Source organism: Colias eurytheme, chromosome 30 (assembly GCF_061535395.1).
Source record: "Colias eurytheme isolate Ceu_HAF_F1 chromosome 30, ilColEury1 Martin Lab GWU primary, whole genome shotgun sequence".
In the NCBI taxonomy this organism is placed as follows: Eukaryota; Metazoa; Arthropoda; class Insecta; order Lepidoptera; family Pieridae; genus Colias; species Colias eurytheme.
In genome coordinates, this window is record NC_143009.1 from 4,640,502 (window position 1) to 4,653,513 (window position 13,012).

The window sequence follows — 13,012 nt, forward strand, 5'->3', positions numbered from 1 at the left end:
GACCTGTAGTTTCTGAGGTCAGCGCATTCAACAAACATATAAATGCTGCAGCTTCATAAAATTAGTGTAGATTGAGTAATTTGTCAGTTTGTATGTCACGAGTGGTAACACAATGAACCACACAACTTTTTATGGTACTTACTTAATAATATAAAATGCAACCTGCTACTTAAAAATATCTTTTATAGATGCTTTTTACAATAATGTGTAACATTATATTAAGAAAAAAGTTTTCAAAATCTGTCCAATTCAACAGTCAATTGTTTATTTGGAACATGCAAGTAAGAATCCTCCTTCTACTGCACTGTTATCATATACTTTATTGTCCTTTTTGTTATTGTTTTTTAATCATAAAATAATCACACAAAATTAATTTATTTTCTTTCTGTGAACATAGTTACGTAACCAAATCTTAGATAAAAGATAAATTTATAATAAGATGTCCTCGTTAGCATGACAATGATAATTTACTTGTTTAATAAGTGAGATTGTCTGTATTTAACTATTTGTTAAAACTTTTATTAGCTTTACCTGTATGTTTGTATGTAACCGACTCGTTTAGACTCGATTTTGACCAACTTTCAAAGGACAGATTTAATTCAAACTTTGTACACTTATCAAGGATTGGTGAAAATGCAATAATTTCCTTTTATATATTATTTTTGTGGTTAGTGTGACGTTATTAAGCATATAGGCTGTATTATTATGTATTCTGTTGATTGTCCGTAGTCCGTACTAATATTATAAAGCTCAAGAGTTTGTTTGTTTAAATGCGCTAATCTCAGGAACTACTGGTCCGATTTAAAAAATTATTTCGGTGTTAGATAGCCCATTTATCGAGGAAGGCTATAGCTTTATATCATCACGCTAAGACCAACAGGGGTTGAGAAATGCAGGTAGAACCGCGGGGCACAGCTAGTCTGTGATAAGCCGTGCATGCACTTTGCTGCTGCAATACCTATATGGTTTGAATGTTGTCTAAAGTATGAATTTTGTTAGAACTGTCTATGTCTGTGATATTTTCTTCTGTAGTCTATGGTAGGTGTACTTGTGTTGTCTATGGTCAATAAGTGCATCATATTTTTGATAAGATATTGTTTTGGTAAATCAGCTGTTCCTTATCAAATGTATTTAAATATTCACTGAATGTTATCAGTAGCTGATATTGATTATTTACGTTTGTGATAAAATGACAAGTGAATACTTTATGTAACTTTACTTGGAAACAGATTTTGTTTCCTATTACTCTTATTATTCTTGCAAATTTTATCAAAATTGGTCAATCATGTTACCTGCGTACATAAAAATAGATTATTTTATAAGTACACACTGACGACCCCTATGTACGCACACAATATTGACCATGACATTTTACTTAACTCGTACATCAATTACTTATCCACGATGAATCTGATACACATGTAAATTTCACCTCGAGACGTACTTGAAAATGCGTCAATTTTCATCGATCGTATTCTGTTACAGGTGGTGATGAAAATGCAAAAACAGCGACCGCCCAGATTCAAATACAATTAAGGAATCGTAATCTGCCAGAATGCCGGTCGTTTCGCCCACCCGTTATACTCCCACGTCCTCCACCCTGACGGGATCCTATCGATCCTCCCTAACCTCATCCTCGAGTATAGACAAGCCATACTACAGATCCAGCAGTGGGACTTACGTTACGTCGACATTGCGAAGCAGCTACGGCGATAGAACGACAGAATACAGATCTAGATACTCCGACGTAGATGGCAAAAGGGAAAGGAAAACTTCCCTAGTCGAATATGGGAGGAATTCCCGCGCGCCAAGCGTCACAGATTCTGATAGTGGAATATCCTCTAGATATCGTTCGGAGAGAAGCGAATCCAGGTCCAGAGATGTATCAACCACTAGAAGCGAGAGCAGCCGGACTTCGGACCTCAATAGGTCCAAGAGGAATGTGCTGTCCTCGACGGCTCTTGCTATGTCCGCAGCGGAGTTGTACAACAAATATTCGCCAGCGAATTACGTGCCTCTAACGCAGAGAATTCAGCAGAGTAGAGAACAGAATAACTATGGGGAGATATCCAGGTCGAAGTCGATCTCGAATGATATTGGCAGGCCGCCTGCGCCCGAGTTGAGAAACAGGAAGCCGAGGAACTCAGCGGCAACGATTTCAGAGGTAAATATTATTTGATAGCACCGGTATTTAATATCACGTTTTTGTTGGGTTGTTTGTCAACGGAATTTTTGTGATTTATTCCGCTTATAAGTTAAAGGTTGTAATTTTTGTCTTTAGTAAACGAGATGGTGCTATTTTACACTTTGAAATATACTTTAATCTAGCTCTGTGATGAACATTTTAATGTAATTCAATATGACTTGCAGAAATAAAAGTATCTAGCTCGTGTATAAATGCTGTACATATTTGGATGATGTGGTTTTTAATATCGCTTTTCATAGTTCCATAATATCTGTTGTAAATATACAAATTCCGCGGACAAACAACGCCGTGTGAGCGTGTATTGTGTGTTCATGTTCTTAACATCGCACTAAAGAAGAGCTATCAAAAAACTGGCTTTAAAATATGTCGCTTGAAAGTCGAGACAATAAATTTTTAGTAATTGGTTTCGAAATTATTTTCTTTTAGGAGTGTTTTTTGCCAAAATGCGCCTTTCACGTGACAATTTTAGCAATTGCATCGTAGTAACATAGGTAAATTCGAAAAAATTTATAGACGCATGTGCGGAATTTATTAGAACTAACACACGATCACACGCTATACCTCATTAATTGCCTCATGATATCTCGCTAAGTGTACAATTTTCAACGATCAGAGACCGGAAGGCAGAAGGTACAAGGACTCGTCGCCGACGCCGAGTTACAGCAAAAGGAACTCTATGTCTAACGGCGTTAAGGACTCGAATGGCAATGAAGTGCCGTCCGTCTCTGAAATTAGAAAGAGATTCGACAAAATGACAGTCACTAAACTGCCGGCTAACGAATCTAAATACCCCTCCAAAACGGTTGAACAATATTTGAGTCAACTCAAAGAATGTGAAAATGGTACAACAGGATACACGAAAATCAATCCGAAAGATGACCAACCCGTACCTATACATATGCCAAGTGAAAAGAATGGCTTGAACGGCAGATGGGAAGTTTCCCCAAGCAAAATAACCGATGCGACTCTTAGTAAAACTATATCTGAACCGGTGTCGCTAGCCAAACCGGCAGTGGAAAAAACGGCCATGTCAACGTCTCTAAACAGCAAACTACAGTCAGACAAGCTAGCCAGTATCAAAAGCCAGCTAGACCCTAACAATCCAATAGGAAAAATCCTAGAAATGTCCACGGTAATTCAAGTAGAAAACGGTGACACAGATTACGCGGAACGTAAGAAACTACGCAACAGCCCAGAAGTTAAGCTTAAAGAATTAAAGAATGATATAGAAAAACAAGTGAAGACGCCAAAACACACGTCAAATTTCGCGTCCTACATACAAATATCCCAACCAGTCGCTACAGGTACTTCGCCTAAAGCGGAAAAGAAAACAAAAGTGAACCTCAAATACATTGATTCAGAGGATCGTATTACACTAGAGAACGACATAGAATCACCGAACGGTACTGGGTTCGAAAACAAAACGTTTGAACATGAGAATTTCCTGAAAAAACGTACGGAAAAGATAGAAGACGATGGGGTTAAATCTATGGAGACGAGTACAGAGAGTACAATAAGTGAGGCGACGGAAGATTCGAGTCCCGAGACGTCGACTCGGCTGCGCATCTTGGATAAAGACGATGATTTGAGAACGGTAAGTTGATGATTGTGTCACGTGATGATAGCGGTCATTGACCCGGAATGTTCTAGAACATTCTATAGCAATTTCTTTGTAGGTTTTTGTTGATGACGTAATTGTAGAAGTTGAAAAAGTTAATAAACATATAGAACATGATAAAACAGTTCTAGAAGTTTCTATGGCAATTCCAAAATAGATTATTATTATTGATAACGTAGTTAAAGTTGAAAGAGTTAAAAGTTCTAGAAAATTCTACGGTATTTTTTTTATAGATTGTTCGCGAATGAACAAATTATTCACTGAGTTATGACCGCTGTTATCACGTGAAATGTCATTTCGCAATTTTATATACCCACAAATAAATTGATAAGGGAAAATAGATCTTATGTGTATGGAGATAAAGTGTATTTTATTAAAAGTAATATAAAGTTTACTTTTGGAAATATTTGTATTTTTGTGGGTATGTATAATTGAGTTCTGAGCATGTTCGCCTTTTGCTATTTTATACATTTGTTTTTATGTTTTTATTTTTATCGTTCCGATGCGGGTAGATGGTAAAACTTTATTAAATTGTTAAAAATTACGATAAAATTACATGATTCTTTATGCATTAGCCAAACTTCAATAAAAATAAAAGTTATTTAAGGGCCCTTAGTAGGTGAAAACGGCAAAATGGACTGTTATCTATGAGCTATAATTGAAAATATTGAAGTTTTTTCGCACTGAAATTTCTAATATGTATTACAGAACGTATGTGTGATGGGATGACTGTTTCCAAAAGACGATTGGAAAAATTTTGCTCGATAAAAAAATCCTGAAGACCTCTTAAATATCATATTATCTTCTCGATCTCGTGACTGTTTCAGATTTAGAAAATACTAAATATTTTCATTCACTTTTTGATAAAAATGTGAATGGCGCTTACGATTTTTAGTTTCGAGCACGTTGATTCCATACTAAACGCGGACCCCCTCACCCCTTACCTCAGGCCCGAATAGCTAAATTTTCGCTGACCGCCTAACCCCTCATTAGTTAATAATATTTTTTAAAGTTAATAATATTTGTCTTGAATTTACTAAGTACATATATTGGAAGTGTTAAAAATAAATTTAGTTTTCGTTTGAAAGGTCGATTATTTATAGTCTAGTATTTAATTGTAGAAATCTATAGGATAGAATATCCTTTGAATTATTCTTATAAATGCGAATGTCTGCCAGGATGTACGCTTGTTCCTCTTTGACCTAAAAACGGCGTATCGATTCTGGATGAAATTTGGCACGGCGATAGATTATAGTCTGGATTAGCACATAAGCTAAATTACTTTTAGACTACATGCCACGAGTGAAGCCACAGGCTATTTATTATAGTTTAATATTATCTTGTTGTAGATAAATTTGTTACTCTTTCAAGTAAAAACTGCTGAACTGATTTTGATGCAATTTTATTTCCAAATAGATTTGGACCTGGAATAATATACAGGTTAATTTATACTTGGACAACATAAAGATCAAAGTTGAGCGATGCCGCGGCGGAAGGCTAGTAAACTATATCTTGATTCGTTACAATACTCCTTTCTTCACGTTATCATATTCCTCGGAAACGGCTCGACCTTTTCTCACGAAACTTTGTGTGCTTATTTGGTAGATCTGAGAATCGGCCAACATCTAATTTTCATATCCCTAAGTGATAAGAGTATAAGTCAGAATAATATTTGCCGGGTCAGCTAGTATTCTATACTAATATTATAAAGCTGAAGAGTTTGTTTGTTTGAACGCGCTAATCTCAGGAACTACTGGTCCGATTTGAAAAATTCTTTCGATATTAGATACTCCATTTATCGAGGAAGGCTATAGGATATATATCATCTCGCTAAGACCAACAGGAGCGAAGCAATGCGGGTAAAACAGCGGAGCACAACTAGTAAGTGATAAGAGTAGGGCAGAACAACGTTTGCCAGCTAATAATAATTAATTAGTATATAGGTAGTCTAGATATCTAAATCTATTGCCTATCTGCCGATGTTTATTTTCTATACAAAGCAAAGTCGAATGTAATGAGCCCGGGTTCGTTGACATTTGCATCCAGGCCGCCGCGAGTGTGTGTGCGTGAGCCGTGTAGATACGTATGTTTGTGTGTGTGCGAAATTTGTTGGGATGGTGTGATGTTGAGAATTGACAATTTAATTGAGGAGATATGTTTTTTTCGTATGTATGTACCAGCTGTGTCCAAGGATTTCATTCAACTGTTTGGGGATTGATGTTTGACAAAATACTAGCCTATGATTGCACCTTCCTTTTCAGCCAAAATAAAATATTTCAAACTTTGTATTGCTGTTTGGTTTAGCCGAGAAAACTAGAAAGCATTTATCGAAAGTTATACGAATCTATTTAAAACTAGCGGTCCGCTCCGGCTTCGCCCGTGGTACATATTTACGTTTTCTCTACATAAAAACCATCCTCGTACTTCAAGGAATATAATAAAAAAAGAATTATCGAAATCGGTTCAGCTGTTCTCGAGTTATGCGCTTACCAACACATTTTGCGATTCATTTTTATATATAAAGAAGATTTACGGGAAACAGTCTTAAATTGTAAGCTAAAAGATTGCGATTTATTGGTATGTATTATTAATACTTCCATGTGAAAAATAATAGTACCTACTTATAGATTTTTCAGTTACAATACACAAAGAAATAATTATTTAAATTCGGTTTGCATAATTAAAAACATAACATTCTTCAAAAAAGCCACATTACATACATTGAGATAATATTACTACGTATGGAGGAGACACCACGAACAAAATCTGTGCGCCATTTTTTTGCTCTAACTAAGTTTTAAAAATTATTATTTAGTTAGGTACTTAACGATGAAAGTTATTCCTTTGCACTTTTCCGTATTATTTGTATTATTTGTGCAATATCGTAACACACACGAAGGCATGTTTGATGCGTTTCACTTTAAAACCATTAAAAATACCGCTCAACATACGTCACATGACGTATGTTGAGTGGAACATAAGTGATGTAGGCGGTGTCGTCTCCTATTAATATTATCTCAATGATTACATATCGTATATGTGCCATATTACATAAACATTGGTGAAAATAATGAAAATTACATATCATTTTTTTGCAAATAATCACATCGCAAATGTATCATTGAAAACACATTGTCGCGTCTAATATTCAATAGACAAATCTAAATATAAAACAAAGTGTAACGTCCAGAAATAAAATGCCGAGCGAGTCCCGCGTTTTTCACGCCACGTGCGAAAATTTGACAGTTGTCCGCCATCTTGTGGAAAAGCCCGCGCTTCTCTGACAGTTGTTTCTTTTTTCTATTTTTTATTGAGTGCCAGTAAAAGTGTTATTGTAATTATTGTTTGTTGATTAATTTCATAGTAAATTAAATAATATCGGGAGAGTGCTAAATAACGCGCGGAAAATTGATGAACATCAAACGAATTAAGATGTTTCGCAACGATATTTAAAATTGAACCTTAGAGCTATATAAATACAGGCGTTTATAATTCTGTATTAAATCCTTAAGCATTTTCCCGTGGTATGCGTCTCTACATACTAACGTGTTAGTTCAAAAATAAATAAAATAGTATTGAAATAATTATCGTGCCAAAATAAAACTGAAGTTAAATCGTATAACTAAATGGATTGTAGCAAAGTGTTTTATTTTCTTATTTATTACTTAAAATGCATCTATGATTCAGAAATGCTGTTTCGTTGAAACAACATCATTGAAAAAGGAAATTAAAATTTAAAAAAGTGATATTAAATATTCCATAGCAAAGAATGCATCCTCTTTATAAAATTTTCATGAGTTAAATAGAGATGTTTAAAATAAACTCAAACTCAAACATTTATTTATTCAATTAGAGAAGCACTTTTGAAACGTCAATACATATTTTTTACATTTACCACCGATTCGGAAAGCAGTATCTATGGAGAAGAACCGGCAAGAAACTCCATAGTTGCTCTTTTAAATCATATCAGTATTACAATTTAATTTTACAAAATATGTAACTGTATTTCATAATATGCCAGAGAACTGTCCTGTGGTTTTAAATATAATTCAAAATTATAAATTGCGATTATTTTTTATATCCTAATTGAAAAAACCAAAGACAGGCATTTAATACTTAAATTTATTGATAATATTAAAATTAATTTTTATAATTTTCATTTCATTAAAAAAATTATGCCCACTATAGAAATTAATTCTCTTACGTTACAATGACGTAGTTTTTCGCACGATATATTATCTGTGACTGACCATGACCTCGGCTTATTAATTGATAATTGATTGTTGGCAACATTTTATATGATGTTTTCTTAAAATTTAATTAACGTGGGATTATCATATTGGTGTAATGAGGGTGGTATGTTTGTTTCATATCTTGTTCGTTTATTGGTTTGAGAAGTGAATGGTATAAATTCGTACAGACAGACAATAATTTATAATATGTTATAGTAGTTGCTAGACCAAGAAGTTTTTAAATATATATATATGGATACTAGCTTTCCGCCCACGCCTTCGCTCGTGTTTTTTTTTTCAAAGAAAAACCCGCATAGTCGTTCCCGTGGGATTTCCGGGATAAACCTATCCTATGTGTTAATACAAGTTGCCCTCTACATGTGTGCTAAATTTCATTGTAATCGGTTCAGTAGTATTTGCGTGAAAGAGTAACAAACACACACACATCCTCACAAACTTTCGCATTTATAATATTAGTAGAATTAGTAGGAAGTAGGATAGGATGGTGCGGATGACTTTAATCATTATAATATGTACATTATACACATAGAAATGGGTTAAGACTTGGAACGGAATGTCTAATTTAGTAAACCCCGCTTGACTCAATTTTTTTTCGATGCTATAAGTAATATTCCTCACACAGTATTGTCAAAGTAACAAGAATTTATCCTGCAGCTTATGGCGCCAAAATTGTGCTGACGTTTCTCTGTCGTCACAGAGTTGACACTGCCAAAGAAAAAAATATACAATGGCAGGCGGAAAATATCGTAATAATAAGATATACCAATATTTACTATAGTATGTTTCGGCTCGTGAATTCTTTCGTTTGCCCTTGCGAATACAACATGTTCATCCCTTATATTTTCAAGTCTTGTCGTCGGGAAAAAATAGCCAGTTCAAATACCACTAAACTTCTATAATTTATATGTAGTGTAGATGTAAAAACGCAAATTAAGTCATTCGAGTTTTGATGTTTTTTTTTTTTGAAAATAGGGAAGCGCTTGACCACAATCTCGCCTATTGGTGAGCTGAGATGTGGTCTAAGATGGTACGCGCTTCCCTAGAAAGTACCTGTTCACTCTACGCTTGAAGATGTAATTATAAAATCCTTTTTAATTTTCACCTCTGCAGTAATCACAATATTTTTTAAATCCAGATTATCCTTTAAAACAGATTAAAAATAAACATTTGTCTATGGTCACTTACTGGCCGGTTACATTCGAAATACGAAACGTCAGATTGACAAATAATTTTTTTGATTATTTATATACGGATTTTAGCGGTTTTTTTAAATCAATTTCGGAGTGAATTTAATTTGTGTTGTGTTTGTGTTGTATTGTGATGTGGTAGATACATTGATTTTTATATGACCTATCGATATGTAGAAACCGTATCTCTTTCGGTGTCTCCTTTTTATGTATGAAAGCTTGTTATTGGCAACGCAAGCATAGCGTTATAGAATGTGATATTTTTGTTTGTTTGTCATGATTTAACTACAGAACTGCATAACCGGACAGTTTTGATTGTAGGTTGACTGCTAAATTATGACAAGATATATAATTCCGAAATAAAAGTTTACACACTGTAGTGCTGAACACATAATCATGCAGTAGTACGTAAAAGATAAGGCGTATCATCTTATCTCTATTTGCAATTGCTACCTAACGTGATCTATACGAAAAGCAAGCTCTTCGTAATAAAATGAATATATTTTATGTTCGATTATGCACCAATATAACTCTGGTACTGTATTAACCGTATGTGATATGATTTTGAGAGAAACAAATTAAATTACCTAGTACTTATATGCAAAATGTAATCTATATTACTACCCACTTCACAAATCGGACTTACAGGATCAGGCTTCAGATTCTAGAGCTAATTCAAAATATGAGGTGTGAAAATGCTGATTATTAACTCCTTTTTTGGTAGGTAATTGCTCTAAATCTATATATTATATAAAACTCAAAGGTGACTGATATAACAGCCCAAACCACTGGACGTATCGGGCTGAAATTTGGCATGCAAGTAGATGTTAGGACGTAGGCATCCGCTAAGAATGGATTTCCCGAAATTCTTGCGGGAACGGGGAAAAACGGGGATGCACGTACAATGTCGCTGGCGGAAGCTAGTGCTATCTATATCTCTTAATTTGATTTTATTCTTTTTACCCAAAATGGTCGGTCATGCGTTAAATAGTTGCATTTCTTAAATCTAAAACTCATGCTTCCTTGATTTAAATATTTTTACGAAAGAATGAATTATGAATACAGCCATTTATTATGGTCACATTCATTTTCATTTGCTATCTTTAGGGTAAAACCTAGTTACTTATGGAAACCTTAGGAAACCATGTCTGATTACTTTAAATTTTAAAAATTGACATATTGGTCGTATATTAATGCAGATAGTTGACGCCCTAATCGTTAAACTCTAAAGATTACGTATATTAAGCTTGGCAACTCATCAAAATTTGTGGCCCATTTGCCTAATTATTAAAAAAAATTGCCTATTTGTTAATAAAAAGGTATGGAGTAAAAATTATCTCCCTTTATCACGCATCGATCGTCATTTACTATCACGTGGTAGGAAACACGGCTCTCTGATAAAATGTATCTACTCTGCGTTCGCCATTGCAAATTTTGGCATCGGTTTTTGGCTATGCCCCCTCTGTTGGGCCAGTGCGGCCGGTGGTACCGAGGCGTGCATAGTGACGTCATCAGTTTCGCGCGCGAAATGCCCTTTTCCGCGGGAATTACTTAATTCCACGCGCGCCGCCATCTTGCCAAACTTTCCCGCGCAACGTTTTGACAGTTTACGTAATCGTGCCCGCGCGTTTTTTTTATATATTTAAACTGTGGACTCCCGCCGGCCTTGATTGGCGGTTTGTGTCAACGGATTTTCGAACCTATTGTTGATGGATTAGCGTCGAATCTCGATTGCCGGCCGGAATGTTAATGAAAGAGACAGTGCTAAAGAATTTCAAGGTGATTTGATTAAGAGGTATATATGTACGAGTAACGGAGATGATATAGGTACACGTGATTTACGAAACGTGTTTTTAGATGAGGTATTTCGTTTCTTAATGAAATGTGCAATTTGAAACGGTTGGTTGAGGTCAAAGGTGACTTTATGTAAATACAATTTAGTCTATGCAAATATAATAATATAAAATGTTTATTATAATGCTTCGTAAAATTACATTTAGGAAGTAGTTTCTACTGTAATAGCACAAACTCACAAAGCTACGAATTCTAAGTTTTACTTCATAGTAATTTATATTTTTTATTTTAATTTATAAAACATTATATTAATTATCTATAATATAACATGTGGTTTACCATGAACATTTAACTTGGATTACCATAAGTTTTTAACTTAGATTGTCACGTGATAAACAAGTTAAAAAATAACTTTACATAATATTAACAAGTGACTATTAAACTTGACATTGAAAGTTATTTAAGGAATAATTTAGAGTTTGATTCATAATAAATCAAGGTAACCATAAAATATAAAAAAAAATATTCGTAAATAGCAATATAATAAAGACTAAAAATATTGATAACTAAAAGACTAGTGAAAGACTGAAAACAAATTGTTAGTGTGAAAGTGAACTATAAACAAACAATTATCAATTTTTATCAAAAGTATCAAGATTATTTCTGTCGAATTGACCTTTAAATATCAAAACAAAACAATTGTTAACTAGGGTTACTAGCTAGTGTTCACATACAATTAAAATGTCGAAAGTGAACAATTTATTGAATTTGAGAAATACACATTGAAACTACATCAGTGTACTGATAAAAGGACGCTAAAATTATCAAGATTTACTAGTCGGTTTTGAGTAAAAAAAACTGTTTATCTAAAGGACAGAAAAATACTTTTGTAAAATACGTTATAAACTATCAAGATTTTGAATCATAACTGACATTAGCGCGCGCATACACTGTAGATCTAGCAATCTATTAAGATTTTTAAACAAAGAAAGGATCAAGATCATTTCAAACACCTGAGAAAGTGATAACAACTTGAAGAACTATTGACAACGCGCGCGCCTATAAACCCACCAAACATTGAAATTATCAAGATTTCTGAAGAAAGAATTTTAGTCACAGCTCGCGCATCCTTACCAAGTCCCAAAACCGTTCTCTGCATAATAAATCTACCAAGAATATTGAAAGTAACAAGACTAGTGTCACTATAAAACGGTCGTTCTACCCAAGTATCAACACCGTTCGCTATACACACTAGCAAACACATTGAAAGTATCAAGACCAGTGCCCTATAGCACACAAAGTACCAACACCGTTCGCATGTTCTGGTACCTCGAGCTGATCATTCTAGCATGCGTGACAACCGGCATACTGTCGGCACTACGCAATGAGGTGTGGCTGCCGGCGGTGTTACAAGCCCAGACCGATACCTCGCCCTGTGGTCTATGGCCTGCACTATCAGGTATATGTGCATCGCTCATATTGGTCTTAGAGTGATAATATATCTTATCTATACACTAGCTGCGCTCCGCGGTTTCACCCGCGTGGCTCCGCTCCTGTTGGTCTTATGATACATAGCCTTGGTTCGTGATGATACATAGCCTATACTCTATAGCCTTCCACGATGAATGGGCTATCTAACACCGAAAGAATTTTTCAAATCGGACCAGTAGTTTCTGAGATTAGCGCGTTCAAACAAACAAACTCTTCAGCTTTATAATATTCGTATAGCATTTAATTATTTGTTAAAGTATTTTGTTAGTAAATTTCGGTAGTTTACTAGTTTTCAGTGTAAATTATAGTCTATCACAGTAAAGTATTTGAGAATAAGACTAAAACAATACAAATATTCAAGCAAAAATTGGACATTAAAAATCTATAGTAAAGTCAATTATTTCAAAACAATTTATAAATGTATTAGATAAACATCTTTACATTTTTTAAAAACACTTACCAC

At 34.4% G+C, this 13,012-nt stretch overlaps 1 protein-coding gene across 1 annotated transcript in view; it reads left to right on the plus strand.

Annotated features, from left to right (window-relative positions):
* Usp2 (Ubiquitin specific protease 2) overlaps nucleotides 1-13,012 on the plus strand; it is a 36,912-nt gene that overhangs the window by 10,880 nt on the left and 13,020 nt on the right. Inside the window, exons 2-3 of the mRNA XM_090118469.1 lie at nucleotides 1,486-2,164; nucleotides 2,820-3,800. Of these exons, the coding sequence (XP_089974595.1) occupies nucleotides 1,556-2,164; nucleotides 2,820-3,800 (1,590 nt within the window). The 5' untranslated portion in view covers nucleotides 1,486-1,555. The remainder of the gene's footprint in view (nucleotides 1-1,485; nucleotides 2,165-2,819; nucleotides 3,801-13,012) is intronic.